Below are 21452 nucleotides of genomic sequence, written 5' to 3' on the forward strand. Positions count from 1 at the left end.
TGGGCACTAGCCAACATGCATCAAGAAAAGAAATTGTCAATATAAACTGTATTAACTTTAGAGTAATTGTAATTTTTCTTTTAAAATGTATATCAAAACCAGAACAACAAAAAGAACGAAAATCATGTAGTGAGAAGACAAGTTTTGTTTTTGTTTTTTGTCTTGTCACGAGTTACTTGAGAAACTGCAAGTTGCTTCTGGTGTGAGAGAATTGGCCATCTGCAAGGACGTTGCCCAGGGGGCGTCCGGATGTTTTATCATCCTTGTGGGAGGCTTCTCTCATGTCCCCATATAAGGAGCTGGAGCTGATAGAGGGAACTCATCCGCGCTCTCCCCGGATTCGAACCTGCAACCTGTCGATCTTCAGTCCTGCGGCACAAGGGTTTAACCCACTGTGCCACCGGGGGCTCGGAAGACAAGTTAAGTATGCTACTTATACCGGATAAAGGATCAGGTTTGCAGTCGGCTGAAAATCTTGGATTTATCATTGTCATTGGAAGCTCAAGTGACTTCAGAGGCTTAGGGCGCCTTTTACCAGCACTGAACAGTATACCAGTTCTATGTTTTCTTGGGCAAGGACGGAATGGCTACACTGATGGGGAGAAGACACTTCCAAGGTTGTCTGCACATTTTCCAGAGGCACTTGAAGTCAAAGGGAATCTAGCATAATGCCAAGTTTTTAACTTTGTTTGTGGTTTTTTTATACATTGCAACTGTATTATCAATTTGCTCCTGTCACGGTGGGGGATTTTCGAGAGTCTCTGGGCTTGATATAGGCATCAACCAATGGGGTTGCTGCACAATCATCCATGTGGCCACTTCCAGGGTGCCCACTCTGCTACATGCCACCATTGGCTAGCTAGATGGAAGACAAGATTGGAAGCTTATGTAAGATGAGCCCTCAAAGCATTTCTCCCTTCTTCTTTCTCAAATCCAAGCTCCTTAAATAAAAAAAACTCACTGGGATCTATGACGAGCCCTTTTTTCCCAAAGGGGGACACAGGTGGCAAAAGATTTTGGGTTTTGGAATACAGGCAGCCCCCAAGTTACAAACTTCCGACTTACAAACACCATAGTTAAGAATGGGGGTGAGGCTACAGGAAAAGAAATCCACTCCCAAAAGAATTATCATAGGGGGAAAGGTGTCTTCCACTGAAGCTTTTTTTACCAATAGTTGTTCCACAACAAGCCACATTTTTCAAAATCCAATGACCACAGGAACAGAAAGTTAGGCAAATTCTTCTTAACAGAGGCACGCACAGGAAAACAAACACCACAGGGGTGAATCCTTCCCTATGCTATTCAAAGCTGACACACACATACACATATGTATGTTTGGCTGGAGTTACACTTAAGATAAAGTACCTGTTCCACCTAGAAATTCAACTTAAGGACAAATCTACAGAACTTATCTTGTTTGTAACTTGGGAACTGCCTGTATTTTGGATTTTTGATTAAGGGAGACTCAAATCATAGCTATTTTGTTGCAGCTGTCCTCAAACTAAGGCCTGGGGGGCGGATACGGCCCTCCAAGGTAATTTACCCGGCCCTCGCTCAGGGTCAACTTAAGTCTGAAAGTATTTGAAAGCACACAACAACAACAACAATCCTATCTCATCAGCCAAAAGCAAGCCCACATTTCCCATTGAAATACTAATAAGTTTATATTTGTTAAAATTGTTCTTCATGTTAATTATTGTATTGTTTTTAAGTTGGTTTTTTTGCGCTACAAATAAGATATGAGCAGTGTGCATAGGAATTCATGCATTTTTTAAAAAAAATATCATCATCATCTTTATTTGTACCCCGCTACCATCTCCCCAAGGGACTCGGTGCGGTTTACATGAGGCCAAGCCCACAATACAGGGTTAGTCAAAATGAATAGGCCATATATATATATATATACATATATATATATGGCCTATTCATTTTGACTAACCCTGTACATCAATAAACAAACATCAAATAAAACAATCAATACAATAAAATTCATATAAATCACATAAACAAAAATAAGCAATAAACAATCAACAGTGACATACAAGCATTTAAAAACCAATGGCTGGACCAAATGTACTAGATTAAAATTAAAATAATGCTGGCGTGAACATTTTCAGAGAAAAGTGAGGGAACGCAATCAGTCCTAAATCAATGATAAAGTGCATTTTGAGGGCATATTGTTGAGAGTTTCCTTATTCTGGGAAGGCACACTGGAACAACCACCTTTTCAGGTTCCTTCTAAAGACTGCCAGAGTTGGGACATGTCTGATGTCCCTGGGAAGTGAGTTCTACAGTCAGGGGGCCACCACCGAGAAGGCCCTCTCCCTCATCCCCACCAATCAAATTAAATTAAAAATAAATCAAAGAAATCAAATTTTAAAAATACATCAATGAGCAATAAAACAATCATTACAACAATAAAACAATAAAACACCTGGCTTGGTCCATCTTACTCACAAATTATAATCCGGCCCTCCAATGTTTGAGGGACTGAGACCTGGCCCTTTGTTTAAAAAATTTGAAGACCCCTGACCTAAAAGATAACTGTGTGTTTCCATGCAGAGATCTTGGAAAGCAAGAAGGATCCCAGCAATCTATAATCATGATTTCTGGAGTGGAAGAAGGAAGCCTTAATCAGCTACTTATCACAACCATCTTGAATCACTGTTCCTCGCTTACTGCAAGTGGTCCAGAAACTACTATTCATTTGTCAGTGTCCAGTTGATGTTACAAAGAACTGGAAATATAGATGAGCTCCAGCTTAGCTGAGTGGCGGGAAAAAGATGACAGCACTTTGAGGGCCACATGGCAGCCCACGAGCAAATCATGTAAGGTTTAAAACAAGGATAAATGACATTATATCATCTAACATTTCACAACATTTTAAAAGTGATTATTACCTTTTTCAGGTGAATGATATCAGCCTCATCTTTGCAAGTACTCTCCTTCAGCATGCTAATCTTCCTCACTTCCTTTTCTATGAGGCTGCAAATGTACTCAAGTTGGACACTCAGTCGTGTCTTCTGGTTTTCAAATTCAGACCTAGACAAACATGAGGCAGCATAATGTTAAAAAAAAGTGAAAAACAATGTTGGAATAGTTGGCTTTCCTATAAATATGACTAAGAAATGAATAAAAATTAACTTATCTTTTAAAGCTATGTGGAGGGAAAAAAGGCCTTTAATGCCTTTAGAGGAAAAATAGTTCAGCATGATGCAAAAACTTGAATGCATGAGGCTTGGGAGAGACCAGAGCAATTGGAAGAATTTGATTTTTCAATCATTTTAGAAACATTAGAGCAATTATCTTTAAAATGGGAAGTCCGTGATCTAATCGCATTCTCCAAGCCATCTGCTTCTGGTCGCTAGAGCACTTCCAGGGAAGAAAGGAAGAGCTGTAGCAGCGGCACAAATATAGTATTGGTCCCAAGCAATGAGTTTTCTTGCCTGAAAGGTACTACCATCAGATGGTTGGAAACTATAATGAACCGAATCTTCTTAAAACAGTAGCAATGCATGGATATCCCTCCATGTACTCTCACATGAAAATTCAATTCTCTTTCTTCTCACAGTTACATTGAAACTAGATAGAGACCACCTAAACATAAAGGTAAATGTTTCCCCTTGACATTAAGTCTAGTAGTGTCTGACTCTGGGGGGTGGTACTCATCTCAAATTCTAAGCCAAAGAGTCAACTTTGTCCGTAGACACCTCTTAGGTCATATGGCTGACATGACTGCATGGAGCGTCGTTACCTTCCCGTCGAAGCGGTACCTATTGATCCCCCATTTGCATATTTTCAACTTGCAGAAGCTGGGGCTAACAGTGGGAGCTCACCCCATCCATGGATTTGAACCCCAAACCTCTCAATCAGCAAGTTTGGCAGCTTAGCGGTTTTACCCGCTGTGCCACCACGGCCCTACGGAGACCAACTATAAGTTACCAAATATGGATGCTCCTGTGTTCTGAATACTTACCTCTTCCTGTCAAGTTCTTCCTGCAGTTGTATGTGCTCTTTTTCATATACACGAATATTCTCTACACCAATCTCTTCACAGAATTCACGGAAAATATTGTCTTCCACCTATTGCAACATGCCCCCATATACATAACAGGAAGAATTACACGTCATTTCCAGAATGATAATTTTCTCATAGTATAATATTGAGTAGATATTAAAAATTAAGATTTAGCTGTGCTTGTATTCCTAAAACAATGATACTTTAGTTTAAGGATAATGTCTAGACTAGATCGACATGTTCTTGCTAATCGAGAACTGGAAACTCTTCTGTGAATACAAACTATGGCTCTCCTACCTACACTGTGACTCCTAGTTACTATGGACCACCCACCCCACCCAATTCCAAAAAAAAGAATTGCTAACCACAAGAATATTAACATTGCATTTAGTTTGGTCTTTAACCATCATAAAGAACATTATCAGTATATGTAAAATAAAAAGTACCACAAGAAGCCACATGGGAAATAGGTCCCCTAGAACATTTTGTCACCACCTAGTTATTATATTTATTTCCTCCAGGAAATAAAGCCCGACTGCTCACTGGAGGGAAAGATACTAGAGACAAAGTTGAAGTACTTTGGCCACATCATGAGGAGACAGGAAAGCCTAGAGAAGACAATTATGCTGGGGAAAGTGGAAGGCAAAAGGAAGAGGGGCCGACCAAGGGCAAGATGGATGGATGGCATCCTTGAAGTGACTGGACTGACCTTGAGAGAGCTGGGGGTGGTAACGGCCGACAGGGAGCTCTGGCGTGGGCTGGTCCATGAGGTCACGAAGAGTCGGAGACGACTGAACGAATGAACAACAAAGTTATTATAATATAGTAGTCCCCAAGTTACGAACAAGATAGGCTCTACAGGTTTGTTAAGTTGAATTGTTTGTAAGTTGGAATAGGTACATTATTTAAGTGTAATTCCAGATAGATAGATAGATAGATAGATAGATAGATAGATGCATGCTTTGGATAGCATAGGGAAGGGTCAACACTCCTGTGGTGTTTGTTTTGCACAATGAACTCAACTGAACCTTTATTTGGACTCTAATATGAAGCAAACAACTTAACATGCAAAAACACAAAAGTATAGGCAGACCCCAAGTTACAAACAAGATAGGTTCTGTAGGTTTAGGGTAAAGGTTTTCCCCTGACATTAAGTCCAACTCTGGGGTGTGTTGCTCATCTCAATTTCTAAGCCGAATAGATTACTGCAACGCGCTCTACGTGGGGTTGCCTTTGAAGACTGTTCGGAAATTGCAATTAGTCCAACGGGCAGCAGCTAGATTACTCACCGGAGCGTCATACAGGGAGCATACCACCCCCCTGTTGTGCCAGCTCCACTGGCTGCCGATCCAATTCCGAGCACAATTCAAAGTGCTGGTCTTGACCTATAAAACCCTATACGGCTCAGGTCCAGCGTACCTGTCCGAACGTATCTCCTTCTACGTCCCACCTCAGAGCTTACGATCATCTGGGGAGGCCCTGCTCTCGGCCCTGCCTTTGTCTCAAACACGCTTGGCGGGGCCGAGGGACAGGGCCTTCTCGGTGGTGGCCCCCCGCCTGTGGAATTTGCTCCCCGGGGAAATTAATCCCTCCTCACCTTTAGAAAAAAGGTTAAAATGTGGCTGTGGGACCAGGCCTTCGGGCAATCAAGTTAAAGGACAACTGATAATGTTGACTATGGCATGGAAGAGAATTTGGGTAAGTTAAGCGGAGTAATCATTAGTAGATGGCTAGCTAAACAGCCACCAGACGGGCAATAGCTAATCAGAGTGTAAGTATACTGTTTTAATCTTTATTTATTAATGTTCATGTTTAATTGTTATATTTGTTATTCTGTATTTTATGATGCGACATTGAATTATTGCCAATGGTAAGCCGCCCTGAGTCTTCCCAGGGGCTGAGAAGGGCGGGGTAAAAATGTTCGAAATAAATAAATAAGCCGAAGTGCTGGCGTTGTCCATAAGCACCTCCAAGGTCATGTGGCCGGCATGACTGCATGGAGTGCTTTTAGGTTTGCTGTTGTTTAATTTGCTTGTAAGTCAGAAAAGATACATTTGTGCAACACCAGTCAAAATGTATATATTTTTAGCTTGGATAACATAGGGAAGGGTTAACATCCCTGTGGGATTTGTTTTGCTGTCTCTCCCCCTGTTCAGAAGATTTCATGTCACCTTCTGTCCCTGTGAGAATTGAATTTTCAAAAATGTGGCGTGAAAACAAGGATTGTCAATAAGGCTTCAGTTGAGACTCCTTTTCCCCATGATAACCCTTACAGGGGTGAATTTCCCTTCCTAGGGATAGATTTCTCTCACTTCCATTGTCTCACCCCCATTCTTAATTATGAGTCATTTGTAAGTCAGATGTTTGTAACTCAGGGACTACCTGCAATGCCATGTTTCAAACAATATACCTCATTTATTTTCTTCTGAATTCCATCCATTTTTGCAGTTCTTTGTAACATTCCTTCATTCAGCATGGCACACTGTGATTCAATATTTGCTCGTTTACTTTCCAGCCTATTTTTTTCCTAAATAGAAATACCCAATAACAATGATACATAACAATAGTCTTATATTTTATTTTTTATTACCCATATAGAATAATTTCTTCTGAAATCATACACTTATTTTGCAATAATACACACTACGGTATTTCAGAATGTGCAATAACATTCCACATAATATTTTTAGTTTTCCGATCAATTAAATGTACTAACACTTTTTAAAATGACAAGCATAAAACAGGCCTGGAATGAAAGTCCCAGTTCCTAAAACAGTGATATGTGGAGTGTTAAAAAATTATATTCTCACTGGGTGAAAAAAACCCGAGCATACGATTATCTATTTAGTAATCGACATATCCAGACATTAGATACAATCACAAGGTAAGAGAAATAACCATGTATATATCTGATACTACCTGGTTGAAATTATCAGTTCTTTTTCTAATAACTTCCAGTTCATTTTGTGAACATCTGTGTCGTGTTTGAATTCCTTGGCACTGAGCCTGCAGTTGTTTCAAATCAACCTCCTTCCTTTTAATTTTCAGTAAGTCCTGAGGAAAGAGAGTTTGATGGTAATTGTAAACTCAAAAGCATTTTTTATATTTGTAGACACAAGGTTTTATATTTTCACCCTGGTACAGAATGATGTATATATAAGATAAAGATAACTCGGTTTTTGTCCAGGGCACGGGTACTAACTAATGCAAAGCATTCACCTTACGAACATGGAGAGAGGCAATTTTTGGGAATCTTACTTCCCACTAATGCCTTCCACAGCACAGAGATAATATCCAGATACAATCCTTAACAACTTCTAAAGTACTAACATATTTTTGTGATGTCTGATACAACTTAGGCAACACCTTAATCCATGATTAATGCATTGTTTTAATGTTTTGGTCTATGGAAATTACCTTTTTAAACAAAATATACAAGGTATAACAGTGTCAACATCTAACCCAAATATTTTATGGTTAGGTTCTTAACTATGTGTTTATTGTTTGTTGTATTTTATCATTTCTGTTTTGAGTTCTATCTAAATTATTTTCACCTCTACTGAAGTTACGGTATGCTGTTGTGGAAGTTCATATCACACAAAACAATTACTGCTGCTCTCTTTGCAAAGGAATTTCAATACACATGCAACGGCCACACAGCTTGTTATTTGCCAAAGATTTTCAGTAACACTGCTCCACTTGACAAAGATAGGTTGACTGCCCAAAGTTTCAGTGTAACAATATTGTACATACATACACAAAGAGACTTCACAGTACTGAACTATAATAATAATAGCAATAGCAACCAACGGAAACATTTATACAGTGCACTTTCTGAGTGATCGAAGTGTTTCTAATCTTTGTTGCAGTTATTTTACCAACAATCTAGCATAGCTAATCCCCACTGTTGTCCCCACACTGTTGACGGGAAATGCAGTGGCTTGTCCAATGAGCTTGGGAACAAGTTAATCCATACTAAGAATACAACAGTCGTATCAATATGCTTTACTAGTTCTCAGAGCACTGGCCAACTAAATATCTTCCCTCCTTTCTGTCTGATATAAAATTTACTATTTGATACATTACAACTGTTCACAACCAAGGTTTACTCTTGGATTAAAGTATATTAAATGATGATGGAAAATTTATAAAACTATAAAAGCTGCAGTCATGCGAGATGGCACCGAGGTAGAATGGAAGCGCAAGAAAGCATGAAGGCATTATAAAGAAAACAACAATTTTTCACAGAATCAAAGTCAATACATTACTGTTAGATGAAATTTCCTTTTTCAGCAGCTTTACCTTTAATTCATTCACCAGTTTTTCTCTCCGTTCTTTGAGTTTACTCACTTCTTTTTCATCCCAGCATCTAGCTTTCATTTTCAAATAAGATGAGCCTCCAGATATTATTCCAGATTTTGAAAATAAAGTTCCATCAAGAGCTACTGTCTGAAAATTTAAGATATTGGCTTTTTTTCTGAAATCATTTATATATAAGTAAGGGATTATTAGCCACATACAATTGGACTGAAGAAACAATAAATAGGAAAATTTATTTATCTATAAATAAATAACTGCATGAAGTTAATTTTTACTACTCTGTGCCCCTCAATAAAATACAAAATAACAACAAGCAGCATAATAAGTAAACAAAGTGACAGTATCAATAAAGATCAGTCTATATGTCAGAAAGCTTCTGAATTGTTCAAAACATTTTCATCAAGTGAACAAAACAGTAGTGTCCAAACATTTGGCAAGTTGTTAAGATGAGATTAAATTTTTATTGTATAATTCAGCATTTTAGACCTTACTTTTAGACGCTGTGGACCATCAAATGCTAACTGCCTTGCTTCCATTACTGTTTCACAGACTAAAGCATTTCCACAAACAAACTGAATTACTTTCTTCAGAGGAGGAAAGGAAGTCTGTATGACATCAACCATCATTTTAGCTCCTCTTATTTCTCGTAACTGTTCATTGATTGGTTCTATCTAATACAAAAGCAATGTTTTGAAAAAGGCAAATTAAATAATGCCCAGGAGTTGCTTAATAAATCAAAGAAAAAATATCATATTTCTAAAAGCAGTGATGATATTTACCAATGAATTGGCCAATCATATTTTCAAACTCAAAACAACAAAGAAAACAATCCACACTAGACAACAGATACCAAAAAGTATCCAGAGACAGTGTTACAAAAGCAAACATGCAAAAATGGCCAAACATGTGCAGGACCTTCTGAACTATGACTACCAATATATTTTTTTCTGAAAGTTAGCCTAATAGGGTTTTCCCTGAACAACACCCTGCAATGGAAATAATTCTCCATGAACTTTGGGAGTAAAGAAACAACGATCAAAATCCAACATAACAGATGTGAGAGAAAACAGTAGCAGAGTTCTGTTGGCTCTTCCAGTTGAGGAAGCAGCAGCTCATTTATTCTTGTAGTCCTAGAAATACTGGCAACTGTGCAGTTGAGAAATACACTGCATTGCCTCACTGTCATCTGGTACTAGGTGTCAATGAATGAAAAACGTGTACTAGCAGAATGAATCCCCTGGATAAATATGTTTCTAAAACAAATTTACCTCAAGATAATCCAAAGGAAGGAATGTTTCAGGTTCGGCTCTTTCTTCCTTGAGGAAACGAATACAATCTCTGGCTGCTTTTTCCGAAGCCACAACAATTGCAGTCATAAACTTGCCAAACACTTTTGTAACCGCAAGCTGATATTTTTTATGAATTGGATGACACAAATCAACCAGTCTTCCAAACTAAAAAGCAGAAATAATATATACACATGTAAAATGAAATGTTAATTTGTACAATGCACTGGCTTTCAAGTTTGCTTTTGCTGACAAAAAAGAAGGGGGGAAAAAAAGATATGAATGTGGAAGCACATCACTGCAGTCCATCTTAATGTCTTGATGCCTTTCTTCCCAAGTAGGTTCTTCCCAAGCAACTGTTTAGTGAAGTCTGACTAACTGGAGAGCATGCTTGCACTCCATAGCTATAAGCATACTCAAAGCACCGCTGTATACACACCACCCATTTCAGTTGTAAAACAAAGGGAAGCCACAGTCCTGCAGCTGTGGGTATACTATGGGTTCTCTTTCTTTTGTTATATATCTCCAACCCAAATTAAATGTATTATTCAAAGAAAGGGTTCCAATGGCAATACTCTGGCTCCAGGCATGTAGCCCGGGGGGGGGGGGGGGGGCTTGAGGGGCTTCAGCCCCCCTCCCCCCCGAAATTCTCAGGGTGGTCCGCAAGAAGGCCTTATGGGTACGTTATTTAAACTGTTATGTTTATAACAGTTTAACCCATATGCATGGGGCTATTGGGATAATGATACAAAAGGTTTGCTAGGGTAGATCCCCCCTTCGAATTAAACTCACCCCCCCCCCCCCACGAATCAAACTCAGCACCCCCCGAATCAAAATCCTGGCTACGGGCCTGTCTGGTTCCCTTTATATTTCATTCCCAATCACTGTCGTTAAATCTCCATGCTTGTGAAACAAAGAAGCAGATTATTACTAAGTGCATATGAAATCTCATTTCTGGATTTTTACATCTGATTGGCAGCCAGAAAAATAATAAAGTTAACACCATTTTGTTTGTCCCTCAGTGATTCTACAGATTGTATTATTTTGTTATTCAGACCATTGTGCAAGCATCATTTGTCGAGCATGAGTACAGCCTTTTCCCCAGATTTAAAGGCATGGAAACACTTTTTTTCCCGCTTGGCAGCAAAAGCTAGATTTGCCCAGCATTTCCCATCTGGCCTTTCTGTTAATCATGAAGCCACCTCTAACTGTTATCAGCGTCAACTTTCCAAAAGAGAAAATGTCCATGCTTACATTTACTAGCTGTTTCCAAGAAAACAAAGTCTGATGCCAAAATTCCTAAACCACATTGTATTAATATTTATTTGAAGCCCATATACAGAATACACACTATATATGCATTTGTCTGCAAAATATACTATTGCTGAATTCAATTGCATTACTAATATTATTCTGACATTCTTATAATAGATCAACCCTGAGAATATGTGCTTTTCACACAGGAAAATTGATAATGTACATAGATGGTGCAAACACTCTCTAAATAAAAAACACAAAATATTTAATAAAGAGTATACAGATATTTAGAATGAAGCATTGGTCATTCACCATGACTTTTTGTTCTTGTTTGTAAAGGAAACATCCAAGAATGGGTTACATCCCTCTGTTATCCAAGCAATTCAGGGGTAGAGTTGGAGGAGACCACATCGGCCATTTAGTCCAACCCTCTGCTGTGCAGGAAAAGCACAAAGTATCCTCAACAGATGGCCACCCAGCCTCTATTTAAAAGCCTTCAAAGAGGAGCCTCCACCACACTCCAAGCAGCAAGTTCCACTGTTGAACAGTTTACGTCAGGAAGTTTTTCAGAATGTGGTTGTTGTAGGTTTTTTCAGGCTATATGGCCATGTTCTATAGCCATTCTCTCCTGACGTTTCGCCTGCATCTATGGCAAGCATCCTCAGAGGTAGTGAGGTCTGTTGGAACTAGGAAAATGGGTTTATATATCTGTGGAATGACCAGAGTGGGACAAAGAACTCTTGTCTGTTGGAGCTAGGTGTGAATGTTTCAACTGACCACCTTGATTAGCATTTGATGGCCTGGCAGTTGTCTGGTGTGGCTTGTTAGTGCCTGGGGCAATCTTTTGTTGAAAGGTGATTAGATGTCCCTGATTGTTTCCTCTCTGTTGTTTTGCTGCTGTAATTTTAGAGGTTTTTTAATAGTGGTAGCCAGATTTCGTTCATTTTCATCTCGCTACCAGGTGAAATCTCCTTTCCTGTCATTTGAACCCATAGCTCTGATCTTATGATATGGGTCATATGATATCTAAACTGAATTTTTATATAGAATTCCCTAGCTCATCCACCAGTACTTTCCATAGAAAAGCAGACAACAATACGGCAAATACAAGAATGAGAGAGAGAGAGAGAGAAAACTACCAAAGAAATAAGAGACGTATTGTCCAAAGTGGGGAAAAAATGAATGTCAGTTACCTCTTTAGTGGGACTGAGTATCTCCTTCTTCACACACAAGTATGAACATTCAGAAGTGATCAATACCATAACAGTATTCTTGTTATGGTTTTATATTATGTGTTAATGTTTTTAAATGTTTTATGGTGATTTTGAGCATCGAATCGTTGCCATTCTAAACCACCCTGAGTCGCCTAAGGGCTGAGAAGGGCGGTATACAAATATAGTAAATCAATCAATCAATATTTCAATCTTTCTACAGAAAATAGTCATTGGGCAGTAGGATGCTAGATGGTGGCCTTGGAGTTTTGACATTTTATACACTGTTACAGTGTTGAATAATGAGCACCACACACAACACTCCAAATTTCTTTTATGTTCACAGTCTGCATTAAAAAACAAACACACTGTGCAGGTGAATTCTCTTAACTATCTTCATCACACTCCTGCCGCCTTGGGTTGAATTCAGAGTATACTGATCTCCTGGTATCAAGACCACCCTCCTGCTCTGGGTTGGGGCATTTGAGGGAGTGTACACTCTGAAAGACAAGATCGAGTGCAGCTGCAGTCATGCGAGATGGCACTGAGGTAGCATGGAAGCTCAAGAAAGCATGAAGGCATTATAAAGGAATGCTTAGGTACACGGCATAATATAAGAAGACAATAGAGTCTATCTAGTTACCACATAATCCGGATACAGTCTTTTGAGGCTCTCCAAGGTTTCTGCTCTCATCTGTTGTCGTTTTCCTTCGTGGACATCGATTTTAGCATTGTGCAAGTCGCTGACAATTTTATTCAGTTCTTCATTTACTTCAGGTATCCGTTTTTTTGAACTTTCGATTACATTTATCAGCACCGCTTCTTCTTGTTCTTTATCTGCTAATGATTCACTTCAAAACAAAGCAAAAAGGTAAATTGTAGCAGGCATGCCTAATGTCAGCTTAAAAATATTGCCAAAATTCAGCAGGTCAGAGTCTACAGGTGAATGTGTAGCAATGTCACAATAACATTTATCATTTCTGTTTAAGACAAATTCATATTATTTTAATATTTCCATATTGTTGACTTCATATATAGATCAATGCCAAGATCAGTAACCAAAACTATGTATCTTGCTACAACTCATGGACAGGCCAAGGGTTACTGCGCAGAGAGGGGCTACCCCTGACCATCTTCACTTCTTTGCACTGGCTTCGAAAAAGGCCAGAAGAATAGAGAAAGGAGCATATGCGTGTCAGTAATTCCTTCAGATTTTTCTGGGAGAGCCTAATCTTGACCTATAAAGCTCTATACGGTTCAGGCCCAGCTTACTTGTCCAAGCACATGTGCCCCTACATCCCACCTCGCAATTTAAGATCATCTGGGGAGGCCCTGCTCTCACTCCCGTCAACAGCACCAATGCGGCTGGCAGGGACAAGGAGCAGGGCCTTCTCGGCTGTGGCCCCACACCTATGGAACACACTCCCAAAGGAGGTAAGATCTGCTCCCTCGCTCCTGACCTTTAGAAAAAAATTAAAATCATGGTTCTGGGACCAGGCCTTCGGACAATAGATGTATGCAGCTTTTAGTGGGACAAGGACTGGAACGGCGACTTGACTGATGAGACTGTTTTATGGTTTTAATAACTATTACTAAGTGCATATTGATATTTGATGATGTACTGTTTTTAATATGATTATGTTTGAAGTATGGTTTTAATATTGTAGTTGTAAGGCATTGAATTTTTGCCATTATCTATGTGTAAACCGCTTTGAGTCCCCCTAGGGGTGAGAAAAGTGGTATATAAATGCTGCAAATAAATAAATAAATAAATAAATAATCTATTGTCTTTTACTATTCTACTCAGAGAATATGGCACAGCACTTAAACTGAAATGTGGCTGGTCAACCCAGGTTTTTTTTGCGGGGGGGGGGGGGGTTGACTAAAATTTCTAGACTTATATATGAGCAGATATAGTAAATAAACAACAAGGAAAAAATAAAATACCAGGAAAAAACAAACAAACTAAAAGCTTGCATGGATTGTAAAAATGACAAATTTGAATTCTAACAGCTTTTGAAATACATACGTGCACATCCTAATATATTCCATCAGTATCTCCATCCGTTTTTTATTATCTTCTATGTATTCTCTTATTTGTTTAATATTTTCCTAGAAACAATGTAAAAATGTTGTAAGATACCACTTTTATCAAAAAAGGAACATAGAGGTAAAAGTAAAGGTTTTCCCCTGACATTAAGTCCAGTCGTGTCCAACTCTGGGGGTTGGTGCTCATCTCCATTTCTAAGCTGTATTCGTACCAAGTTTGGTCCAGATCCATCATTGTTTGAGTCCACAGTGCTCTCTGGATGTAGGTGAACTACAACTCCAAAAATTTAAGGTCAATGTCCACCAGACCCTCCCAATATTTTCTCTTGGTCATGGGAGTTCTGTGTGCCAACTTGGTTCAATTTCATCATTGGTGGTGTTCAGAATGCTCTTTGATTGTAGGTGAACTATAAATCCCAGCAACTACAGCTCCCAAATGACAAAATCAATCCCCTCCCAACCCCACCAGTATTCAAATTTGGGCATATTGGATATTTGGGATTTGAAAATACATCCTGCATATAAGATATTTACATTACGATTCATAACAGTAGCAAAATTACAGTTATGAAGTAGCAATGAAAATGTTATGGTTGGGGATCACCAAAACATGAGGAACTGTACTAAGGGGTCGTGGCATTAGGAAGGTTGAGAAACACTGATCTAGATGAAACTATGTGTCATTCTCTAAGATATGAAGGCCCTTCCAATGGCAATCCCTAACCGGGATTCCACCAGTACACTCAGTACACTGAGGAGGCCATGGTCAATCAAATACCAATTCCAATCCAAAGAACATAAAGGATCTGTTTAACGGTCTGATCAATTAAGAGTCCAAGTGACTGCCAAGAAAAAACTAAGCTAAAATGTATAGTCAGACAATAGGCGTGCCAGAAAGATTAAACTGATGAAAAATAAGCTCTGAAGAATTCATGGTGCTGTTGTTGTGATGGAAAAAAGGCTTATGAGGGAATGGAACCCAGAGAAAGGGTGGGGCTTCCTCCAATATGGTGCCCTGTGCAGAAACAGAATAAGCTATTTGTGTGACCCCTGCAAAAAGAAGAACTCCCTTGACATGTCTGCCAAGCCCCATTGATGCATTTTGTAATGCAGATTACATAAATATGTAAGGAGGCAAGCGGGTTAGTCCTACATCTCAATTTCGGCTCTCATAGGAAGAATAATGGTGCTGAGAGGAAAGTTTCCATCCGTAAAGGGGGTTCCTCCTTCTCATACGAGAGCCTCCAAGTGTACAGGGGGCTCTCCTTTTCAGGCTGTTGTTCTCCACACATGGAGACCAATGAAGGAGATGGAACTAGCACACTCTCCTCCTGTTAAATTTACTTCATTTACATGGAAGAATTGCTCAATCGGATTTTCAAGAAATTGAAAATGGGTTAACCTTGTTTTGCCCATCTTGTAATCAACTGGACAAAAATGTGCAAAACATTCCAAAGTTATATTAATAAGTCTAAGTAAAAAGCAAACAGATCAAGAGTCAGTAGCAAGTACCTCTGTTTCTTTTTGTTTCCGCTGATCAAATGACATTTTTTCTTCATCTGCCTTTTGTTCCCAGTGCAATGTTTCAATTTGCTGCTTCAAAACAGCTACCTTTTTCCTTACCAGTTCTTTCAGCTCCTTATATTTATTGATCTGGACACAAGAATAAAGTATCAGCAAATAACAATAATATTAGTAGTACGGTATTTCAGTTTCTTCCCCACCTCTCCTCATGACTTGAGGTGGGGTATAACATAATTAAAACACACAGATAAAACACAATGCTATTAAAGCAGGACAAAGATTAAAGCACAAATACTAATAAAATGTAAATCTAAAATGTATTGTTTAAAATTGACTGGGAAGGCCTGCTAGAAGATATATGACTTTAATAAATTAACTGATCACAGCTTCCGTACATGTCTACTAAGAAGACTTCTATTTTTATTAATGCTTATTCAAAGAAATTATGTCTAGGATGGCAGACTTAACGGGAGATATTTTAAAGTCACTATAGTAAAAAGAACATCTTATTTCTGGCTTGAACTGACTTATTACATTAGTAACATAAGAAATAAAAGGGTATTAAACATTTTACATATAGGAAACTGTTCATAATATTGTATACCAACGTGCAAAATAATTACAGCAAGAAATAACATAGTTAAGAGGTATTTCTTTTTGTATTTAAACACAAATAGTTTTGCAGAGTCTAACTTATATGTGAGAAGTAGGATTACACCTAAATATACAGTTTGCTTTCCTGGAAATTGCTTAGTTTCCCAAATGCAATGGATTACTTTTCCAAAATGTTCTATGCATCTGTTCAATCTTTCAGTGAGATGAAGTACGACCCCCCCCCCCTCCCCCAAATGATGTTCTTCTGAAATGTTTAGCTCATACATGACTCAAGGAAACTATTGTGGTCTGACGCTGCTGGATGAGATACTATACCACTGGCTTATAATGTTTCCGGGGACTTATTTTATCCTTATGGATTACAAAACTTATATGAGCTGCAAGTTTACGTTCACATTGCTGATGATACCCAGCTTAGTTTTTCTTTCAACCAATATCAAAAATGATGAGGAAGCTCTGAGCCATTGTCTAAACGCAATAAAGGAACATACAGTGTTCCCTCGCTGTTTTGCGGTTTGCTTCACGCTGACTTGCTGTTTCGTGGGTTTTTGAAAATATTAAAAATAAAAAATATAAAATATTTATGTCCAGTGAAGGTCAAGGACCCTGGAAGTGCGGCAGCCTGAGGCATGGCAGGGAAAGCCTGGCTCTCTGACCTCCACAGACCCTGGAAGTGCAGTGTCTTGAGGCACAGCGGGGAAGCCCTGGCTCCCTGGCCTGCTGCTGCCTGCATGGCTCCGGAGGTCTGCCAGGGTCTGTGGAGGCCAGACAGGCAGGCAGGTGCCCTCGGGATGGGCAGGGAGGCGGGTAAGGAAGTGCGGGTAAGAAAATAATATATAAAATATATAAAATAATGTATAAATATTAAAATTAATATAGCGTCCCTACTTCGCAGATTTTCACTTTCCTGGAACGGAACCCCCATGATAAGTGAGGGAACACTGTATATGGGCTAACAATTTAATGTGATCTTGGTCATTAAACAAACTATTAAAGCCTTGGGATTACAAGCCTGTTCTAGATCAGGTTTGCAGCTGAGTGCATCTAGATCTGGCATTGCAGTTGGATATTGAAGTGCCTCACTCAGTCACTAAAAATATTTTTCCTTTGTTTTGGCTTGTATTCCAGATACTCTTGTTCCTAACAGATGTGGCAGATATTATATTTATTGCTGAGGTTTTTGGCTTGTACTAAAGCGTTAATATTTATCTACGAAGCTCTTTTTCATTCCAAGGCCCCATCTACGCTGACCATTTAATGCATTTCAAAGCTAGCATCAAACTGTGGCAGCTAGACAATGAATGCCCACAAAAGCACACAGAAGTAAGCCCTTTCTGTCATCAGTGCTCTGTTGTTTATTAAATCATCATCCAAATCTCAAACTGGTTCCAGGATTTCCTGCGTAATCGTCTGCACAACAAAACCAATTTCTTCAATATCGGTTTGAAACTTACTTAATTATTGGTCAGTGTAGATGTGTCCTATATAATTTTGAAGATTTATTTTTATTTTATTACTTTGGTGATTCCACCCCATAACCTGCATTAGCTCTTCACTAGATCCAAAATATATATAAATGTATGTCTAAATATATAAATAAATGTAACCTATTATATTGGAAAAACCTTATGACTAATATTATTAAGCATCTAAGTTGATAACAGCAACAGAAACAAGAGGGATACTAGAGTAATCTGAGTCTTACATCCAAATGCTTATCCCAATTCGTGCAGTTCTTGTCAAATGTTAAACCAAACTAATTCAATGTATTGATTCTAGGAGGGTATAGTAATTGAATTTAGGTCGGCAAATCAGCTTCTGTTATGAGAAAATACTAGCAAGCATCCTAAATCTTAACTTCAATCCACCGTTTTACACACTACATGTAAATTTCTTTTGGTCATATTTACCTGATTTTCTTCCAGAAAAACATCTCTGACTCCACGCAGTCTCTCCTCCGTGAACTTTCCTTCAAACATTCTCCAGGCCTTATCAATATCCTGTAGTTCTGTCTGCAATTCTTTTTTATTTTCTTCTCGCTTCGCTTGTTCTTTCATATGATCTCTCAGCACTTTCTTAGTCGCATCTACTTTTTTAATTTGGTGAGTAGTTCTCTCCTTTGCTTTAATATATTGAGGCCTCTTTTGATTCAAAACAACTTCCAAAGCTCTAAGAAGAGTACAGATTTGCCAATGTCCACCAAAATAATAATAATAATAATAATAAATCTTAACTTCAAAACCTTATTTATATTCTGCCCTATCTCCCCAGGACTACTCAGGGTGGATTGTTTAATCACAATTAACAGAATACTCTTGTAGACTCCAGCTGCCATCTACTTAATTCTAAAACTTACTTAATTATAATCAGTTCAAGAACCGTGATAGCAAATTATCTCAAAACACAGAGGATCCTAGAATTCATTGGCAAACTACAGCCTACCCCAAAAGATCTTGAATCTTAACTCCAACTGCTGAATGACACTTTTGTAAATCCCACTGAATTAACTGGTTTACTCTATTCAGGATAGCAAATGAATTAAGTCAAAATATCTGTTTTCCTCTACTACTGACAAAAAGTAGAAAAAGACTCAGTAGTGTATCCCATCCACACTCCAAAACTAAACACAAGGTCAGTTATTTGCTGGAATTGTCTAAGATACACTTGCAGATTAAAGCTGTAAATAATCCTCCTGCCTACTGGGAAGTGAAGGGAATATTCTGAAACATTTTTTCTGAGTAAACTTCCATAGACTAAACCTAATGATCTCTAAAGCAAGTCCCTTTAAAGGCCAATTCAGAAGTTACAGATATAATTTCCTCGTGTGCCATGAAGTTAAAAGGGGGGGGGGGGGATCTTCCCATTTCAGCAATGCCTATCATGTGTAACACAACCTCCCAACATAGATGTGTAACAAGCTGATATAGGCATTTCACTAGCTACAATACTTACTTTATTTCTTTTTCAATATGTTGATGGTTTCTATTTAATGTTCCAAGGACCTTTTTCTTGGCTTTTACTGTATCTTCAGCATCAGACACAGCACTTTTCTTAGCATCGATACGGATGTTTTTCTCTGAAAATTTATCATTAAGAGAGCCAATTTTCCGTTCATTGTGATATAATCGGAAAAGCTGCAACTGCTTCTTACTCTCTTTCAGCTCTTCAGATAGGATCTGGTAACATTCTGCCTGTAAACAGTCCAATTATAGCTGTTAACCAACATGCAACAGCAAAAGCTATTTTGGGGTAAAAATACGTTTATTTCATTTACCTCTCTCCTTATCCCTACAACTGGGCCAAAGCAGACTCATTGTATAAAACAAAGACAACACTGTTTAAAAGACAGCAAAGATTTTATTATTAAAATGTAATTAAATGATCAATAAGATATTATAAATATTTAAAATATGCAATAAAAAGAAAACAAACTTTTTAAAAATATGCTTTAAAAAGCAAACTCAAAAGTGGTTTACAAACAATATAGGAGTGCATTAGAAGGGTTAAAAAAAACAAAGAAATGTCAGTTCCTAAAGGCTTGTCAGAATAAAAAATCTTGGCCTGTTGACAAAAGGACAGCAAGGACATTCTAGCTCAGGCATGAGCAAACTGGCCCTCCAGGTGTTTTAGACTTCAACAATCGTGGGAGTTTAAGTCCAAAACACCTGGAGGGCCAAAGTTTGCCCATGCCTGTTCTAGCCTCTCCTGGAAGGAATTTCAATCCTTAGGCGCAGCCACTGAGCAGGCATCTGTCACGATACAAATTGACAGGTTTGTTCAGATTACAGTCCTGAATCAAAATATATATGGTATTACAGATCAACATCACAATTATAAATTGTGCCCAGAAATTTTGAAAACAGAAAAAAAAGAATATAACAAAAATCTACGATAAATTACTGGAATGGTTGACAGAAGGGGAGATGATAAAAAATTGTATGCTAAAGTGGTCAAGAAATTTTAAAAGATTGGTACCGTTGGCAGATTGGGAATTAATGTGGGGACAAAATTAAACTATACATATGCTTCTGATTTAAAAGAAAATTGGTTAAAAATGTTCCACCGGTGGTACATTACACCAAAAAAACAATAAATTTAATGTATCGTTGGAAATGTAATGAACATGAAAGAAACTTCTACCATCTTTGGTGGACTTGTAGGGAAGCTCAGAAATATTGGAAATTAATTTATGGAGGATGCCAACAAATCTTGTCTAGTTCTAACATTTTCAGTGGAAGCCCTTCTCGTGCTTCCACCAGCTTCACAGGCAAGTCTGGTAGGAGCAGGTGGAGAACTTCCTTGGTTACTGCTTCACAGCGTTGAAGCTGCCATCCTAGAGAGAGTAGGACAGTCCACTCCTTGCTGTCTTGTCATCATTTACATTTCTATTTTATTCTCTTTTAGGAACTGACCACAAAGCAGTATGTTCTTCTGCTGAATTTTATCTTTTTAAAATTTGTTTGAATTACCTCTTCCTTTTCTAATCTTGCACGTTTGCGTTCAGCTGCAACATTTTTTTTCTTATTGTAACTGAATTGCGCCTCTTCCTCTGCTTTTTGCAAACGTTTTTTCTTTTCTGCATATTCAGCAGCAAGCTCCCCTGAATGACTAATTTCCTCAAGGAGCTGTGTTCTCTCTTTGGGTTTCTTCATTGCAATTGTTTCAACTTCACCCTGAAACAAGACAGCAAATCTAAAGCATAATAAATTGCTGAACAAATACAAAAGTCTGTCACCAAAGCAAAATGGATCATCATTACTGGGACTGGGACTGGGACTGGGACGGGGGGGGGGGGGGGGATGTTCCTATGAACTTTGTTCACACTGCATGCCCAGCCACAGTTTAGCTGTGGATTAGTACAAGCACTGAAGTGACTAAAACAAAATGAGAAAGATTCTTCAATAGGAAATGGCTTTGAAAACCATAATTTGGAATTGTGTCTGAATTTAGTTTAATTTGTTTTTTACAGCTGATGGCCTATCTACAGACACTGCTGCCCTATAGAATAGAACTCCTGAGAAGAGGGAAACAAAAACAGACAAAACTACTGTTTTCCAGTAGGTTTGAAAGCCCAAATAATTTTTAAAATCATTCCATGGTGAAACACAAGTCATAAGACAACGTAGTATCAATTAGTGAAAATTCAAAAACCCTGTAAACAAAAATTTGCTC

At 38.4% G+C, this 21452-nt stretch overlaps 1 protein-coding gene across 2 annotated transcripts in view; it reads right to left on the minus strand.

Annotated features, from left to right (window-relative positions):
- Nucleotides 1-21452, minus strand: part of SMC1B (structural maintenance of chromosomes 1B) — a 44373-nt gene that overhangs the window by 16633 nt on the left and 6288 nt on the right. For both annotated transcript variants that reach the window (XM_060776160.2, XM_060776159.2), the window contains exons 4-16: nt 20750-20953; nt 19233-19471; nt 18191-18449; nt 15654-15794; nt 14122-14204; nt 12736-12943; nt 9607-9792; nt 8830-9009; nt 8321-8467; nt 6938-7072; nt 6429-6545; nt 3977-4083; nt 2901-3042 (exon numbers count right to left, since the gene is read on the minus strand). In XM_060776160.2, coding sequence (XP_060632143.2) covers nt 2901-3042; nt 3977-4083; nt 6429-6545; nt 6938-7072; nt 8321-8467; nt 8830-9009; nt 9607-9792; nt 12736-12943; nt 14122-14204; nt 15654-15794; nt 18191-18449; nt 19233-19471; nt 20750-20953 — 2148 coding nt within the window. The remainder of the gene's footprint in view (nt 1-2900; nt 3043-3976; nt 4084-6428; nt 6546-6937; nt 7073-8320; nt 8468-8829; nt 9010-9606; nt 9793-12735; nt 12944-14121; nt 14205-15653; nt 15795-18190; nt 18450-19232; nt 19472-20749; nt 20954-21452) is intronic.

The sequence above is a fragment of the Anolis sagrei genome, chromosome 5 (genome assembly GCF_037176765.1).
Source record: "Anolis sagrei isolate rAnoSag1 chromosome 5, rAnoSag1.mat, whole genome shotgun sequence".
Classification (NCBI taxonomy): Eukaryota; Metazoa; Chordata; class Lepidosauria; order Squamata; family Dactyloidae; genus Anolis; species Anolis sagrei.